Here is a 17,893-nt window from a genome sequence, read left to right on the forward strand (position 1 = left end):
CATATTCCAGTACCATTCCCAGCCTGTACTGGGGAATCAGCATGCTTAAATACCTCTCGGAAACACCTAGACCACTGCAACAGCATGGGGAAAAAACAAGAGAAGCTGGAAGACTGTGTACAGCCACAGGGAGATGACCTCATTGGGATCACGGAGACACGGTGGGATGGTTCACGCAACTGAAGCCCTGCAATGGATGGATACAGGCTCCTCAGGAAGGGCAGGCTGCGAGACTGAAGAAGGGAACTTGCCCTTTATTTGAAAGAGCAGCTGAATGCATGGAGCTCTGCCTGGGGAAGGGTCTGGAGCCAGTTGAGAACTTATGGGCCATGATTTGTTGGTAGACCAACATGGGTGCCGTTGTGGCGGGCATCTGTAATAACACCTATTTGCATTTTAGCAAAACTTCAAACTCAAGTTAACACTGATGCTCTTTTGAGATCTCTCCCTGTCCCCCTGCACAAAATTTAAACACATTAAAAGGACAAAGAAGGGACAGTAGGTTACAGAACGTAACACCACAGGTTAACGCCTCAGTTGGGTACCAGACTCAGCTCCCCTGTGTCACACCATAGGGCACCAGCAACTGGATGTGGATGCCTCATCCAGACAGCTTCTCACACAGCTTCCTGTCACTTACATTTATTATATACATGAAGGTTCAAAGCAGCATTAGACATTATGTTCTCTGCATGAGCAGGTCAGAACAACATAATAAGCCAAGGGTGGCACAGAGCTGGGTCTTCTCCTTTTTGCTGTCCACAGTGTGGTACCTACATGACACATGGGTTTGCTCAAAGTCATTTGCCTATTTGGTAATTCCTCTATGATTTTCACAGGAGGTTGCTAACTTTATGGAGAATAAGGCTCCCTTCTAGAGGAATGCTTGTTTTCCCCTCCCACATTCTGCTGCCATTACCTCACTATTGACCTGCAGTCAACTTATTTGCAGGGAGTGTGAGAAAGCCAGTTCCTGGAAATTTTAGTTTTGGCATACTTAATTGATAAATTAGTTTTGGCATACTTAATTCCTAATAAAATTGATTTTATAATTTTCCCAGTCATGTGAAGAAAGGCTTTTATGAAAAAATAATAAGTAGAATCAAAATACGCAAAACAAAAGGCAATTAAAAGTGAATCAAGAAGCCAAATCCTAATTGCATCTTTGCAATACAGGAAATCACCTTCCTTTCCCTTCCCTCTGCACTCAAGTGCACCAAACTGAATGACAAGCTTAAAGTCAAACAAGCGTTTAAGGAATAAGAAGTTCAAGGAATTACAGCTTATAATAACTTTCCTCTCTAAAAGAAAGGAGCACAACAAGGTAAGTTTAATATCTTTTCCAGTTTCTTGCTTCTTATGAAATTCTGTCTGTGAAAGAAAAAAAAAAAACTAAACAAAACAACACAACACAGGATGAAGCTGCTAGTGTGGGATGGCAAACGTCAGAGCCATGACAGGCCCAGAAATGAAGGTTTATGCAGGGAAGTGAGAGAAAAGTAGAAGGAACTAAATGGAGGTCCATTAGAAGAAAGAGAGCTGGAAATAGGAGAGTGGCCACATCAGATTTAAGGTGCACTTCTGCGAACTGTCCTCAGTGGATATGGTGTTATTTCCAACAACACAAAAACACTGTCAAACCTGTGTGTTTGATACAAAAGGACACGCTCTGTCCAGACCTGCACACACAAATGCCAGAGTAGACCTGACCATTAGGAGGTAGAATTCCACTCGTTTGTCCTCTGAGGATGAAAGGTGTGACAGATTTTGAAAAAGGTAAATTTAAATAGTGTTCGTCTAAAATTGGAGCAAGTTTGCTACTATTTAAAAAAAAAAGTACTAAAAGTACAAACTATCAATAGATGATACAACTATAACAAATAAGCTTATGGTTTTTAGAATTCACTTAATGAACTGCCTAGAAGCTCTGAGACTGTTTAAGGTCTTTGTGGACCAGGATGATCTGAAAAACCTGGAATTATTTTCAATTTTTTTTGTAGTAAATCTTAATTTTACCAGAAAGCAACTCCCAAAAAAACCTCATTCAAGTACAGTTTCAAAGACAGAAATTAATTCTTTATCTTGAGTCCAATTTTCTCTCCTTTAATTTGGCCTCTGAACACTCAGAAGATGTTACCAATCTCCAGCTCCTTCTTATTTTGTAGGGAAAATCCCTCAGGATTTTTCCATTAACACTGAAGAACTACAGAACCATGACCATGAATCATCCCACTCACCTGCACTTATCAAGCAACCCGTTTTTGCTTCTGAGATGGTGGCAGGGGAGGGCAAGGTTTGCCTGTTGTCTGGCCAGAAGAATTTACCAGTTAGGATTTTAGATTCTACTGGCTGTCAAAACCCCTTTGGTTAGAAAAATAAATTTTCTACTTTCCTTCCAGGCAAGAGGGCCTATTAAGAAGTTACTTGTCTCCTTCCACATTTTTCACACCAGTTGCAGCAAGAGCTGCTGTACTGTGGATAAAAGATACTGACGTTTTCACATATATTCCATATTTTCTCAGGAGATCAGAATTTCTTCCATCAGGCTGCTGATCCTTATGATATGTCTTCAGAGAGCAACTCAAATTCAGATTTAGAATATTTCAGAGCTCTCAGCTCCAGGAAACAAACCACATATGACCCACAGAAGCATCTATATTCTCTAGACCACTATTTACCATCTTTATAAACTGACAAATTTTTCTTTAAAATATAAAACCAGCCAAATGCATTAAAACTCACTGATCTGGCAAGCACAACTAATCCTTATTCATTCTCCAGATGTCATGAGATAGCTCATCTGAGTGGTTAGGGACATCTCATGATTCATATAACCGCTTACATATTACAGCTAGGTAAGCTGTTTCTACCCCAAAATTTTGTAACCTACAGCAGGTCTGAGTCCCATAGCAATTAGACAGTAAAATATCCCTATCCTTTTTGAATCTGATGCAGAAGTGAAAGGTGCTTAGAAGATGCTTCAGATTTTTTGTCATATTCCAATTAGGTGATGAGTGACATGATGTGTCATATGACTGGATGTGCTATTTTGCTATTTTTCCCACGCATATCTAGCTGGATTTTTCTTAGAGAGAAAGGACTTGCAAACACAGATCATTCTCATGCAAAACCATACCTTTGCCCAAGATTTCTATCCTTCACATAGAGTTGCAGTTTAGGGAAAGGCCTCCCTGGACTGCAAAGAGAAAGACAAATCTGTCTACTTTCTGTGCACTATGGCTATTTAGACAATTTCACAGATGGGAGTCCAGAATAAAATTCCAACAAGACAAACCATGCTCTTCTAGATTATACTTGTATGCCTCAGTAATTTAAGAATAAAATTATAAACTGAACCCTAGGACTGCTGTACTGCATTTCAAAACACAATGTCTCTTGCAGATTCTTGAAAGTTTTTTGGTTTTATTTTTTCCATAGGAAACAAAACACTCTTATATTATCCCCTGACTCACCTGCCTGAAATATTCCTCTGTCCTTTCAGTCCATGTTTTGGATGCATCAGGCACTTCCCTCTCAAACATTAACTTGAGTTAATGATGTCCCTTCGGAATTCAAAATAAGCTGGTTGCACATACTGACAAAAGTTTGAAAGAGCCAGCATGTTTCAGTATTTTAAATCAGCTTTTAGGAATAAATGTTAGAAACAGCCTAAAGAAATCAAAATTCTGCACTAATAAGCATCTGATATGAAAGAAATTAGGTGAAAGTGATACCCACAGCTGGGATACCTATTTGTTTTCCTTATCCTCCTCATTACTATTAAATAATTCAAGGTAAAAATTTAGAAACACTGTGCAACAAAGAGGAAAAAAGGCAATTATCTATAAAATTACTGTAGTGCGAGCTTTCCCCTACATGCCCCAAATTACAAATAATTAACATTTTACAGCTTTCATCATCTCTTCTGTCAAACAGGACTATTTTTTCTACATTTGCATTTACAGTCCTTTCAAAAGTTAACCTTGCTCTCCAAGACACTGGACAAACTCTGATGGAGACAACAGATTGTAAGAACTTTGAGAATTAGAGATTTTCACAAAAATCTCACTTCAAAAACTATCTTGATTGGATTTGCATGACACTGACAGCGATTTGGAATAAAATTTCCTGGCACTGTTCTAGCAACTAAATTATAGTATGTTCTGAGGCAGGGTCATTCCCTAGATCCATTAGGCTGAAGTACAGCCTGAAATTTTTAAAGTCATTAAGGCAAGACGACACATCATGGGGCAATTCATCAGGCATGTATATGTGATACAGCTGTAGAATTTTTATTTTCTTTTTTTCCTCCACAACCAAAAAGTATATAGGCAATTTACCGTTGCCATTTGCAAATTTTGTTTTGCAGGAAGTTTAATAGCAATAATTTCATTTAAGCTTTAATCTAGACATACACACTTTAAAAAACAAGAAAAAGAATATTGCTTACTCATTTCTGCATAGTAAGAAATAACATGTCACAGAGAGTTAATGTTTCCCCAAAACAGGTCAGGAAACAAAGTACTACCATGTTAATACACTCACAAAACCCATTTTATTTCTTCTATAAATATTTCCTTGAAGTGCGTTGTGGTGAGATGACGACTGACTAACACCATATGAATGGGGCACTCCTCCTATAGCCACAGTTGTTAGCTCAGACAGATTTATTACAGCATTAGCACTGGTGCTGTGAACCTGAAAAAACCTTCCAGTCCATCGTAGCCTGGAGACGCTGATTTTTGTAAGAGTTTGCTATTTACATATGTGTCACCTAAAGCCTGCCCTTTTGCTGGCTTTGACACCAGCGTTTCATGTTTCAGTAGAAGCAATGCTTAAAAAAATCTGCAGGCCTCAGACGTCCTTATCCGAAGAGGAGGCAACTTTTAAGAGCTCCAGTTCAGAGTTTGGAGCTTGCTGCGTTGTGAAGTGTGTCAGCACTGACCGCATCCCTCCAGCATGCCCTGTCTGCACGGAATATCAATGACGGAGCCTCGCACAGGCCAGACGCTTCGGCTCGTCGGTGGGTCTGAAAATGCCACCATGACCTGGTGCAGTTCCATGCTTACTGATGAGAAATACCGGTGTGCTTCACTCAAAAATGCATCCCTTAGGACTCAGCTGTCTGAAGGATTGTTTACACAGCCAAAAAGCCTAACAGAATGTTGTCTGCCTTTTTTTTTTTCCTTAATCACAATGACTTTGGGGTTTTGGTAGAGGTCTTTTGTTGTTTTTAAGGGGAGGTTGGGTATTTTGGTTTTGTTTTAATTTTCTGGGGGTATTTGTGGGTTTTGGGGTTTGTCGATGGTTTTGTTTGTTTAAATACTGTTTTACTCATTTTTTACTCTTAACAAGAAAAAATGGGGTATTCTCACATTTAGAGATAACCAGGTAAAACCTTGTCCTAATAACCAAACCCTCCTCCTAACCTTCTGAGAAACTCTATCCACGTTTTCTGCTGGCCTTTCTGTTTTGCTGAAACTTGGTGTAGCTTGAGAAACCTACTCACAACGCTTCTGGTGGTTCATTCTAATGGAGAAAGCATCCAAGCAAAATAACATTCAGAAATCCTGAACAGTTTCTTAACAGTTATAGCAGTAACACGCCAGCTCTTTAAATGTCATGACTAGGTTCAAACAAAGAGTAATAAGCACAGCAGAGAGGGGTGAGGGAATAGATTTGGAAAGATTGCTCCTACCTATTAAAAAAATAATAAAATAAATCCAGGTCTTTAAATGAGGAATTACTAGCTTGAGTAGTGTTGCTGGTGGCTAAGATAGATGACAATGAAAAGCAATGCAGAGCTATCGGCCATATGGAAAGCATGCCGACTGCAACCTCAGTGGCTAGCAAGAAGTCTGTAGCATCTCAGAGATTTTTGTAATCTTGCCAGGGTTAGTGACAAAAAGCAGGTATCCAAGAAACCACTTTTGCAAGGCAAGGTTTTCTTTTTCCTTTCCCAGCATGTCCCCAAATCAAAACATCGCATTTGCAATAACCATGAATACAGAAAAAGTTGCTTCGGGTTTGAAGTCTCATAGGCGTTTGTGCTCAGCCCCTGAATGATATCCACAGCAAATCTAGCCAGCCCTTGGCACACAGCTGGTTTCAGGCCACCAACCTCCAGCAAAACCAATTTCAACATGCCTCTGCCCCCCTCAGTCCCTAAAACAGGTACTATGGATACACATGCTTCTCTTACAAGTAGTTACACGTTTGGTAAGTGCCCATACAGCATGGTCACATCCATTTGCTCTATCAGCTGATGAACTGCATTATCAGGGGACAATCATGTGTCAGGAACATCATCAAATGATGCTGCAATGCATCTGTATTTTGTTCACGTATTTTGATAAGAACAGTCTGGTTTTCATCAGTTCCTGGCTATCCTTGTTCGCAAGAGCCTCTGAACATCTCCTTCCCTGCTGGGGACCACTGAAGCTCACTGCTCTGCTGCGAGGAGCAACACTGACCCATGTGTCACAATACCAGCCACCAAGATTTTCTTATAGTTCAGAGAGATATTCACATTATGAGGGCAGATTTCTGTTCCTTTGAGCAAGAGTGCTGTAAATAAAACTAACTAAGTATGCTTTGAAATTTACTTGATATTATCCTCATTCCTGTTTTTACATCTAATGAGAAAGAATCTACTCACAGACAGAGTTGAACAAAACTGAGGCAGCTACTCCACACTCCTGGGATCTGTGTCCCCCTTAATCAGAAACAACAGCTGAAGTGCTGCGGGACGACACGATGCTTGTGTTGTACAAGACCAACAAAGATGAGTGGGTCTGGTCTCTGGTCTGCTTTGATTAATGAACTCAGTGGCTGAAAATTTATTACAGTATGTGAGCATGTGTGCCCTCGAGTCTGACCTTTTAACTCCTACTTTTGTTCTTTTTCCAGAATGCCTCTCACTATCTGGTCTAATTGTAGTGTTCACAGGACAATTTATGATTTAGTTTAGCATTCAAACATGTGCGTTTTCCTTGGTGAACTTCATAATTTGGGTGAGTCAAGCCCTATAGTCCCAGGAATTTCCTACCCAACAAGGAGACTTCAGTGTGAATGGGCACTAAAAGCTCAGGACCTTTCAGTGCAACCAAAAACACTAACAAAAGGTTCCCAAAATGATAGATTTTGCTTAGTTGCTTGAAATCCAGATAGTTAAGCATCCGTCAGTAAGTATTATGGTATGTTAAAAGTGAAAAATGCAAAGCATTTTTAGAACTGCTCATCCCTACTTTACCTGCACAGCATGGGGATTGCTGACAGCGCCCAGATAGGAAAACTGCAAATGAAAGTCCTCAGGTTTCTGCTATTGCTTAGGAAAAATAAACAATACACAACCCAACCTGACAGCTTCACTGAACAAAATATACAAGAATTGTTATTTTGAGGCATATATCTCCAGAGGGAAGAAACTAAAAATTGAAATAGCTTTTTTTCTCCTCAAGTATTAAAAATGGAAAATATGTCTTTCCACAGACCCAGACAGTGTTTTTAAACCTGGTTTTATGTAACATCTGCTTCTCTGAAAGATCAGTCTGTAGACATACTCCCTATTAATTAGCAATTTAGTGGCCATCTGTGAAAAAGGATAAGCAAATATGTTTTGATTCACTTAAAATGAAGCTGAGGAGCTAATTGCTTTTACTTCCAGTATTAACACTCATACTTCTCTCTCTATATATACACATACAGTCAACAAATAAAGTGATCCAAAACCATGCAGGTCAGTTCATTGACAGATGAGAAGACAGTTTAGTTTACAAAACCGTGATTTACCATATGTTCAGAAAAAAGCTATATAGTAATATGAATTGTGTATCTTATCAGAAGCATCAAGCCTCCACAGAACAGAAATCCTTAAGAACAGCCACTGGATTCATTTCTATTTTAAAATAATTTTTTCTTCCTAAACAGATGTGCATTATTTGAGGTCAAGAATCAGGAGCATTTTTCACCTACCTATGTCACCCTTCAGTGGAGCTGACTGATGTACCATACATCCCCAGGGCTACATGATGAGTATGCTGCGGTCCCACAAAAATCTAAGTAGGGATTGCACAAACCCATGTCAAAATAACCAACAGTAAACCCCTTTCTCCCTGAAAACTGCAGCCACAATGAGGTCAGTAGGACAGTGTGTGCAGTTATTGCATTTGAGAGCACAAGAACACCTCCCTGCAGAAGACGGTCCCAAAGCAGAGACTGGAGCCGCTGAGACCAAGCCATGCTTTCTTATGCTTTGCCCCAAGCGTAAAACCAACCAACCCAGCCAGCCCCACAGGCTCAATACCCACACACAGCTTATTCATCTCAATCGCCCCTTCCCAGTGCCTACATACTGCTAACACGACATACCCAGCCCTCCTTCTACAATCTCGCATATCATAAATTTTTTACTAGGCCAACATTTGCACTCAACTCAGCCAAAATTCCCACTAGTACAGGATATATTACTGAAGCTATCTCTAAATTTTTAATTAAAAATTACCTGGATTTATTATTTACCATAATGAAAGATTGAATAAAAAAGAAAATGGAAGCAGTCTTAACCTACTTTTTTAAACAGCTATCTGCCATTACAGCAAAGTACTGTTACTAGTGGTCAATGGGTCTACAAAGAGTTAATGTAATGCAAATGTATTTCTGTCACAGGATCATCTTTACAGAGGGAGTAAGCAGAAGGGGATATATCAGTGGCTGAACAGCAGAGAAAACCAAATTTTGTCATATAGAAGATGCAACACGATTAAAGAGTATTAATCCCATCTCTCTATGCATAAGCATACTAAACATACTTGGAAGGACACTAGTTATGAATTGCTTACACTTTCAATACCTCTAATATTCTGAGCCCTTCTGACACAAACATCCTGTCTGGATGTCACCATAGTCCTGTGCTGACTGTACCACAAGCTCTTCAGTCAGTTTGACCGTGGAGAAGATAGCAATAAATGTCTTAAAGGACTTATTTACATAGTAACTCATCTGCTGAAACAGAGAGGCTCAACAGACAACACTCCAAGATCAAAGAAAAAAGTATTGCTGCTATTCACGACTTTCCTCCCCAGAAACTATTCAAGATACTCAGCCAGTACACCAAGTAAACCAAAACAAAACTAAAAACTAAGTTTGCTAGAAACAAGGACCAGAAAGCCTTGAAAAACTGCGCCACCTGGCAATGCTTCTCAGGGCAGCACCACGTCCAGCCTTCCCCAGAGATACAAGAACTTTACACAATCAAATCTACTCTATTAAAAATAATTCTGGAACATCAAACATGGAGGAAAAAAAACATGCTCCCTTTTTCTTCTTTTCAGGATAATAATATATGTGCACTCTTTATGTATGTATACACATATGCTATGTACGTATGTATGTATGCAAGTATATAATTTATTTATTCTTAAATTCACTGAGCAGCAAGAGTCTGCTCTCCAGTGAAGCAGTCCTTGAGTGCCCCTACCAAGCCATGGCTGCATAGCTCATAAGTCCAGACCATTGACACCAAATATTAGAGGCAGGGTCCAAACATTGCCCAGAGAGGTGGTAGATGCCCCATTCCTGGAGACATTCAAGGCCGGGCTGGCCGGGGCTCTGAGCAACCCGATCTAGTTGAAGATGTCCCTGCTCGTTGCAGGTGGGTTGGACTAGGTGACCTTCGAAGGTCCCTTCCAACCCAAAATATTCTATGATTCTATGAAAGGAGGTTCTATGACACTAAGCTGGATCCAGGAACAAGCAAGAACCACACTGATGTGATTTCTGTCAGCCACCAGTGAGAGGCAAGTGCTCACTGTGCACTGGAGTGGAACATGCACCGTAACTTTTTGTAGGGCAGCTACACGTACTGCCCGTGCAAGGAAGGCAGGAGTCCGAGACATTTTCACACATGCTGGCCACCATTTCTATTTCAAGAAAATTCCATTTCTTTTACAAATAAAAAGAAGATCAAAATTTCAAAGGTCATCTTGCTAATAATATAGTGACCATGGGCTTAGCTGACCACAGTATTGTTTAATAAGCCACTAGTTTTTTGGCACAGTGCTATTCAAAAAGAGCAGAGGATAAAATGCACAAAGAGAAGGAAATGTTATCATTTTCTTTACACTTATCTAAATCTGTCCCCATCACATTACTGGAAGTTTTACTGTTTATTCACAGGAGGTTAATTAGCTCAAGGGGAAAAAAATTGCCCTCCTATTAAAAATTGCCAGCCAATTTAAAGTAAAAATTTTCTGAAATCACTTTGAAATATTAATGCTGGCTGTTACACATTTGTCCCCAAATACTCTTTTTTTCTGATGACACTATAGTGGCAGTTTTGGGATCTTTTAAGAATGCTTCACTAGATAGCTGCTAAAATAAATGCAGTGTTAACAGCAAAATATGAATGAGAAATCATATATCCTTTCCTCTTATTCGTAGGCAGCAACACACTAGCAGAACTGATTTGAAATTGCTTACTTCTGATGCTTTGGACATCCACAGCCCCTATCCATCCCATGCGCAAATCTACGTGATCTGACATCTGCAAAATGAGGACCAGAACAGGAATGTGTAGCCATCAACTGTGATATAAGCTCAGCTCATAACAAACATGTTACTTGGCCAGGGACAAATATGTATTTTTCTGAGTGACGTGCAAAAGCTTTAGCCGGGAAACTTCTTTCCTTTCCCCCACATCTATCCCCCATACATTTGCTATGTACCTTTCTTGTTCCCAACAGATCAGACAAAGTTCTTCTAAAATAGCCCAAGTTCAAGCTCAGGTCAATGTTTGAGAGCTTAATTCTACAGGCAACATAGTGTTATTTATACATAAAATGTGATGGTGGAAGAACATCCGTCAACAATTAAGTTCTAAATAGCTGCAAACTAAACAAATCCATTTTGCTACTCCCATCCTAGGAATGATCACAGCTCAAAACTACAGCATGTTGAAAGTAATCAATACCCTACAAAAACCAAAGGGCTAAACTCAAAGATTGGGTTACTTAGTTGCCATTCCTTCAAACATACATTGCAAATGGTCTTAATGGTTTCCAAGTAGTTGTTCACAAGCTAAAGGGGCTCAGATACACAGACAGTTACAGGGTTAGAAATGTAAGGTTCCAGAAGTCCAGATACAAACAAAATTGTTTGCCTCAAATGTGCATGTATTCATAGGATTTAAAATAGCCAGAACACTTTTTTACAACTTGCTGAAATTAAAGGTCATTTTAGAATTCAGAGCAGATATCTATCAACATCAACCTTGCATAAATTCAGTTTCTTTGCACCACATTTTCATATGAAGAGTTTGGAGCAGGTACAACTTCAAAATATGCCCATGTACATTCTTGATTTTATGAAGGTTATGTTCATTCAGTATTCATAGTACTAAATAATAACACTGAAAAATAGTAGCTATTCTTGTCTAGGTAGTATCATGAGCATAATCCAATGAACAATAAGCGAAAGGTCAGGATATTTCCTATTAAACAGGTACCTTCAGCAGGAAATAGGTTTGGAAGCCTGTTTTGTACTACACTGCTACATTGTCTAATGCATTTTCTCATGAGGAAACCACGTAATTGTCTCCAAGTTTTATATAAATTTCCCTTCTGCTACATGGGTGTTTTATTAGGATGATTGGACTCTTAGCAGTGGAAAAAGCCAGAAGAACAAAATTAACAATTTTTATAGCTAAAATGTCCCAATCCCTACACAGCCTGCTTAGCACTGCACACATAATGTCAGCACGTTATTTCAGTGTTCCTGTAAAACGACATATCAGAATCAAAAGTTCACTTTTCTACCATAACAGGCACTGTGCTGCTAATTGAGTTTCATTATATATTTGGTTTTAATTTTCTGCTTATCGAGGACTGATTTTTTTCTCCTCTAGATGTCCAGAAGCTTCTCTCTTTCTCCATACAATGATATGCTCTTCCATGTGCAAAGTAGAATTTTTTTTCCTTATTTTAGTTCAAATTCCACTCTTATCTAGAGAAACATGACCTACTTTAACAGTGGCCAATGTATGGCTCTTAACTCTAAGTAGCTATCAAGGCACTTTGAGTGCAGATCCTGTGTTGGATTGACACAACATGGCCAAAAGCTGAACAGCTTGGCAATATGAATCCCTTGCAACAAGGAAATGTGAGCCAGAGGTGCCCAAGGCCAGTATGATCTGGGTTGTTTTAGGATCATACTGTATGCTCAGCCCATCAGAGAATTTGCGGTCTCGAGAGAGCTACTGTTCTCTCTCCCTTATGAGATGCTCTTAGACCTACTCACCGACCCACTTGTCCAATACACACAGTTCTCACACATACAAAGATTTTTGCCACATACTAAATGGAGGCACAAAGGTTGTCTGTGCCCACTCTGGTGCATTAATTTTTAATACTTCAGGCCTTACACATTTTATGGTTTATTTGCAAGAGAATATTGAAAAAATATTGACAGAATATCGCTTCCAAAATGACTGAACTTTTGCTAGTCACAGCAATACTCCCACTTGTAATTTAAAACTAACTGGTAAGAAAGTGTGTAATAACTATATTGCCACCAAAAATACTTTAAGCTGCATAATAACATTTGACATGATTCTAGATGTTCTTACAACATCAGTATTCATGACACACAGCTATTTGGCCTTGTGCGTGTGAGAGACAAAATCTCTAATACTTACAGCCAATCATCATCATAGCAACAGCAAAGATCTTCTCCCCATCGGTAGTTGGAGCGATGTTCCCAAATCCAACACTGGTGAGGCTGGTCATCGTAAAATACAACGAGGAGATGTAGACCGAATCTTTGCTTGGTCCACCTTCCCATTTTCCAAAGCCAGATGTGTTAAAGCGATAAGGTGTTCCTATTGACACTCCCAGCTGATAGAGCCAGCTCTCATGTCGGATGGTGTTTGTATCCTCATCAATAACTTCATAGTCTCCTATGCTGTACCAAATGCAGGCCAACCAGTGTGCTGCAAGACCAAACACACACACCAGCAGAACCAAGACGGCTGCTCCATATTCAATGTAGTGGTCCAGCTTCCGAGCTACGCGACCCAGCCGAAGTAGCCTGACCACTTTAAGTGAACTGAAGAGGCTACTGATGCCCTAGAAGGATAAAGAACAGTGACCATTAGAATTTAATATTAAAGCAATAATATTATCTGCAGCTTCCAAAGACACAGGGTGATCCATCACGAAGAGATGGTTATCAGATAACACCCAAAAAAAGAGACTGTGAAACATGAAAAGGTTAGTGACCCTTTCCAGGGATGGATATGTGCACTCTTGTCTTCATCCACTAACATTTTTTGAGTTGCTCTCTGGACTCTCCTTTCAGATTATTTGAATAGGTCTACAAACACATTTGTGAAGGCCTCAAACGACAGGCTATTTATTGCATGTCCAGCTCTGCAAATAGACCGCCCCTGAGCATCCTGATGCTACTTTAGGCTGACTGAAAATAAACATGGAAGTCACTGACCATTAAGCTATACAAAACTAAGGCTGAGAGAAACATAACCAGAGACTTAATTGAATTCGCTCCAGCACCTGGAGTCATGAATCTCTTATGGCTGTTTCTGACTTAACATTATGATCCTGGGCTACACATGTTCTCTCAGGTCTCAGATATAACACAGTTCACAGTATTTAGCTCAGACATACCAGGAAGATAAATAAGGAAGGCCAAAAAAATACCGGGAGTACATGGCGATTTGTAATTTTTCAGTGTAACCATGTATTTCCTATGACTTCACTTTGATATAAAAATTCACGCAGTGATAATCAGTCCTCTGACATTCCACACATGGACGACACAAAGCTTAACTATTTCAAATACCTCACTGTCTAGACCCTACATCATATTCTTTTTATGACAGCTTTGTTATCAATGTAGTATTCTTGTGCTGATACGAATATGGCTCCCATAAAACAGAATTAAGCCAGCACGTAGGCTTTTGTATTGTTAACTTTTAGCCAGATTGGCAATTCCATACACAAGAAGTTAAATCAAACAAAAATTCAAAGCCATTTGGGGCACTAAAAGAACTGGATAACCTTCATAAAAATCCTTTCTACTGTCTCTTATCAAGACTGTTTCATACATAGAAGTCTGATTAAAATTTAAGCAGACTGGTCTAATGAGTATTTCTGGAACTGCATAATTGCATACTTCTGGTCACCAGCTTTTACTGGAAGTTTGTTTATTCCTGTATAAATACAACTGCTTCAGTATCTTAGGCTGGTTCAATGTACTAGAAGAGATGTTTTATTAAATAATTACATAAAGCATATTGACTCACGTTCCCCAGGATTGCAGCAATGTATTTCCTCTTTATTTCATGAATTTGTCATGATTACATTGACTCATTTTCAGAGACAGATGTAATTTGTTACCTGGGAACACACTATCAATTTCTATTATGTATTTGGACAAGATCTAACACAATCAGGGGGAGGGGAGTAAAAAGGAAGAACGAGAAAGAAAAAAAAAAAGCAGCCTTCCTTTAAGTCAGAGATATTTGCAGAAATCTAGAAAAGACGGAGCAAAGCAATCTATTAGTTTCATTATTATCCATGTCAAACTTCTCAAGGCACTGACGCAAAATTCCTTCACAAAGTAAAAGTTGATTTCCATTTCCCATTCATTCTATACCCAGTTTCATATCGTAAACAATGGAGCAAAGCCTTGATGTGGATTCAGAGAACAGGACACAGAAGGCAAAAGGCCTTCATTCCCGGGGGGGAAAGCAGGTGCTGCTGAACACTCAGTATGGAGAGGAAGAACAAAGAGGAAAACACAAAAAAACTATAACGTGATAACCATATTTTAGAACTGGATATGCAAGTCCTAGAGCACATATAGCCTCCAGATTCTAAATATCCACATTCTAACATTACAACACAACCTTCTGACCATTTTCCCTGGGACCAATGCCCATTTCTCTCTTTCCACTTTACAAACTTTAAGGGGGAAACAAAAATGTTTTACATTTTGAGAGGCATCCAGTAATGGCCACCTTTTAGCTTCAGTCTCAAAGCCAAGTTTTTCAATCACGCAGGGCTTACAAGTCTCAGGCAAGGGCAGGAAATTTTTCCATCCCAATATTCTAAATATCAGGTTTATTTTTGCTCAAAAATAGTGGTGCAAAACTTTTTTTAAAGTTAGAACTCATCCCTGGGATTTAAAAAAAAAATGAATGCTGTTTATCAGTGAGGGTCCTACCAAAAACAAAAGTAATCATGATTCACAAAGGATTAGAAGTTTGGAATTTGGTTAATTCTCAACTGGAAGGGGAAAAACAAAACAAAACAAAACAAAAAATGTCAAGGATTAGAAACACAGAGGAAAAAAAAAAATTACATAAGGGAGTTTATGAAATGGGATATGAAAAATGCAAATGCAAAATAAAATATTTGAAATTAGATTTAAAACATTTAAGGATTTCAGAGTACTCTTATTCTGATTTCCCTTGTGAAATTCACTAAAAGAAATTTTTATAAACTTTGAAAATGTGATAGAACCGCATCAATTGGGAGAACATGATTCTACCAAATTCTGACCAGACGTAGAGAAAACTAGGGTTTTTGTAAAAAAAGAACTTGATTTGGTTGCACTGAAAGGATGCATTTAATATTCAAATTAGTCACAATATTTCACCAGATTGCATTGCAAATAAAATTCTAAAAGTTCAGAAAAAGCTAAAAAAAAAAAACCTAACACATTTATTTTTATTTCAGCATTAACAGTATTTTTTATTTGATTTCCTCAGAGGGAAGGATTTGTCCATTCTAAGTGGATCAATATCAAGAGTAAGAAATGCCCAAGGAAATAATTATTCATATAACTCTCTTTAAAATTTCTAAGTGACAGAATTTCAAATGTGTATGAACAATGGAAAATTAAGACTGTTTCATAGATGATACAGTAGAAAAAAAAAAAAATCGGTTAATTCTCCAATAATTTAAAATAGTACTATCTGTCACTAAATTTAGCAAGCAATATTTTAATGCTCACAGGAATAGATCTGCTGGATTCAAAATTGACATTTTTAGATTACCACTTTTGAAAATAGAACTATACTAGCAATGCTTTTATCAGTGCAGATTATCTTTGTGTTTTTATCATATAGATGGCTCCACGATGTCACGCACAAGAGCCTGAACTAAATTTACTCCTCTTGATGTGTGTCCCACCCTCTTAGCTCTGTTACTCCTGTAAACTTGAGAGGCAGAGGAGGAGACACCCAGAGCTCCTTCTGCCCAGAGGAAAGAGATGAACCTCAGTTCGTAAAGAGCTAGAAATTGCACAGTGGGTCCCAAACAGGCACCCCCAAATCCTCTGCTCTGAAGGATCACCATAAGGAACATCTGTGTGGTAGTGAGGGAAAGTACAAGACTAAGTACTACCCCACGAAGTCCTACCTGCACCCAATTTACTCAGACACAGTTCCTCCTGTTAGTACTCTATCCAAAGGAAACCTTCCCCTGAGGGTAGGCAGAAGGTGAGAAATCTGTTATATGGCCAGGGTAAATAGTACATTTTTACTATATTTTGTTACAGGGAGTACTTGCATGCAGCACTTCAACAGGCAACACTTAGTCAAATATGGCAGAAAATGCTGAATTTCACACAAACTTATATTTCAAATTGTTTGAAGTAACTGAATGGCACTAAATAAAGATTCTAGTGCTGATACCTGCATAGAGTTGTTCATAAATATTTAATAGGTTGGCAGGTTTACTTTCCTTGCTAGTAGATGGCTGATGCATAAAAACGGAAGAATCTGTAGCGAGTTCCCTCCAAACCAAGGGCAAGCTCAGAGCACTGAGAGACAGAAGAAATAATTCTGTATTTACTGACTGAGCAAACCTGAATGTCAAAAGCCTTTAAGATAATAAAGACAATCTCTCCTCCTTCCTCCGCTCCTATGCAATCTTTGCAGAGTGGAACTGCACCTCAAACAGACCAGAACAACAGACCAGCCTCAGTCCGAGAGGAAAGCAGGACCCACATTTCACATCCAAAGAGAACACTTTGTAAGTTTGTCCATGCAATACTGCCAAAAGCAAATTTCCATGTATAATTTGTCGCTAATTAAACCTAGGTACTGCACACATTTACACAGATTTTCTTTTGTATCTCCTTGTTTTCTGCAAGACATGATCTACTGGCAGTGCAGCCCTTGTCCCACACTGGTACCTCAGCCATGTAACTAATCTTGTTTTCAAACACAGGATGCAGGATATCCATGTTTGGGCTCTCGTTTTGCATCAGACAACATAAGATTTGTGCCATAACTTCCATATTCTTAAAGGAGATAGAGAAGAGGCTCTGTGATGAAGTACTTTGTGAAGTGCTTTGAAAGCACAAGGGCTGTAAGCAGAGTGATTATTAGTTACTTGTGTCGTTATGGTCCCCAAGGACAGTAACAGTGGACATTACGGTGCTAGATGCTGTAAAAACAAAAAAGTTGCTGCTCTTCATTTGCCATGTAAAATTATATTTAACACAATTCATTGAATAATAAAATTTCATGTAGAAAAAAAATACAACAAAATTTAACTACAGAAAAAAAAAAGTTATCATCCATTTTCCCTTCCAACAAGATGTAGGATGAACAACTTTAGAAGAGAACTAAAATGCAACTTTCATCCCACCTTCTACAGCTATAGTAGCACTAGCACTTTAGTAATAGATTGGATTTGTATGACAGTGTTCACTTTTCAGGCCATTATTTACTTTCCACATGTACAGAAAGAAAATGCACTTAACCCAAGAATTAAGACTTTTTCTAGGCTCAAATGAAGTATTTACTTCCTAGTTACTATCTATTTTTAAAAAGAGAAATGTTCAGTATTGCCACCAATCTATTCTA

General features: G+C 38.7%; 1 protein-coding gene across 1 annotated transcript in view; it reads right to left on the reverse strand.

Moving 5' to 3' along the window:
- KCNH1 (potassium voltage-gated channel subfamily H member 1) overlaps window positions 1-17,893 on the reverse strand; it is a 178,155-nt gene that overhangs the window by 111,082 nt on the left and 49,180 nt on the right. Inside the window, exon 7 of the mRNA XM_065631601.1 lies at window positions 12,692-13,121. Coding sequence (XP_065487673.1) covers window positions 12,692-13,121 — 430 coding nt within the window. The remainder of the gene's footprint in view (window positions 1-12,691; window positions 13,122-17,893) is intronic.

Source organism: Caloenas nicobarica, chromosome 3 (genome assembly GCF_036013445.1).
Source record: "Caloenas nicobarica isolate bCalNic1 chromosome 3, bCalNic1.hap1, whole genome shotgun sequence".
NCBI classification, from domain to species: domain Eukaryota; kingdom Metazoa; phylum Chordata; class Aves; order Columbiformes; family Columbidae; genus Caloenas; species Caloenas nicobarica.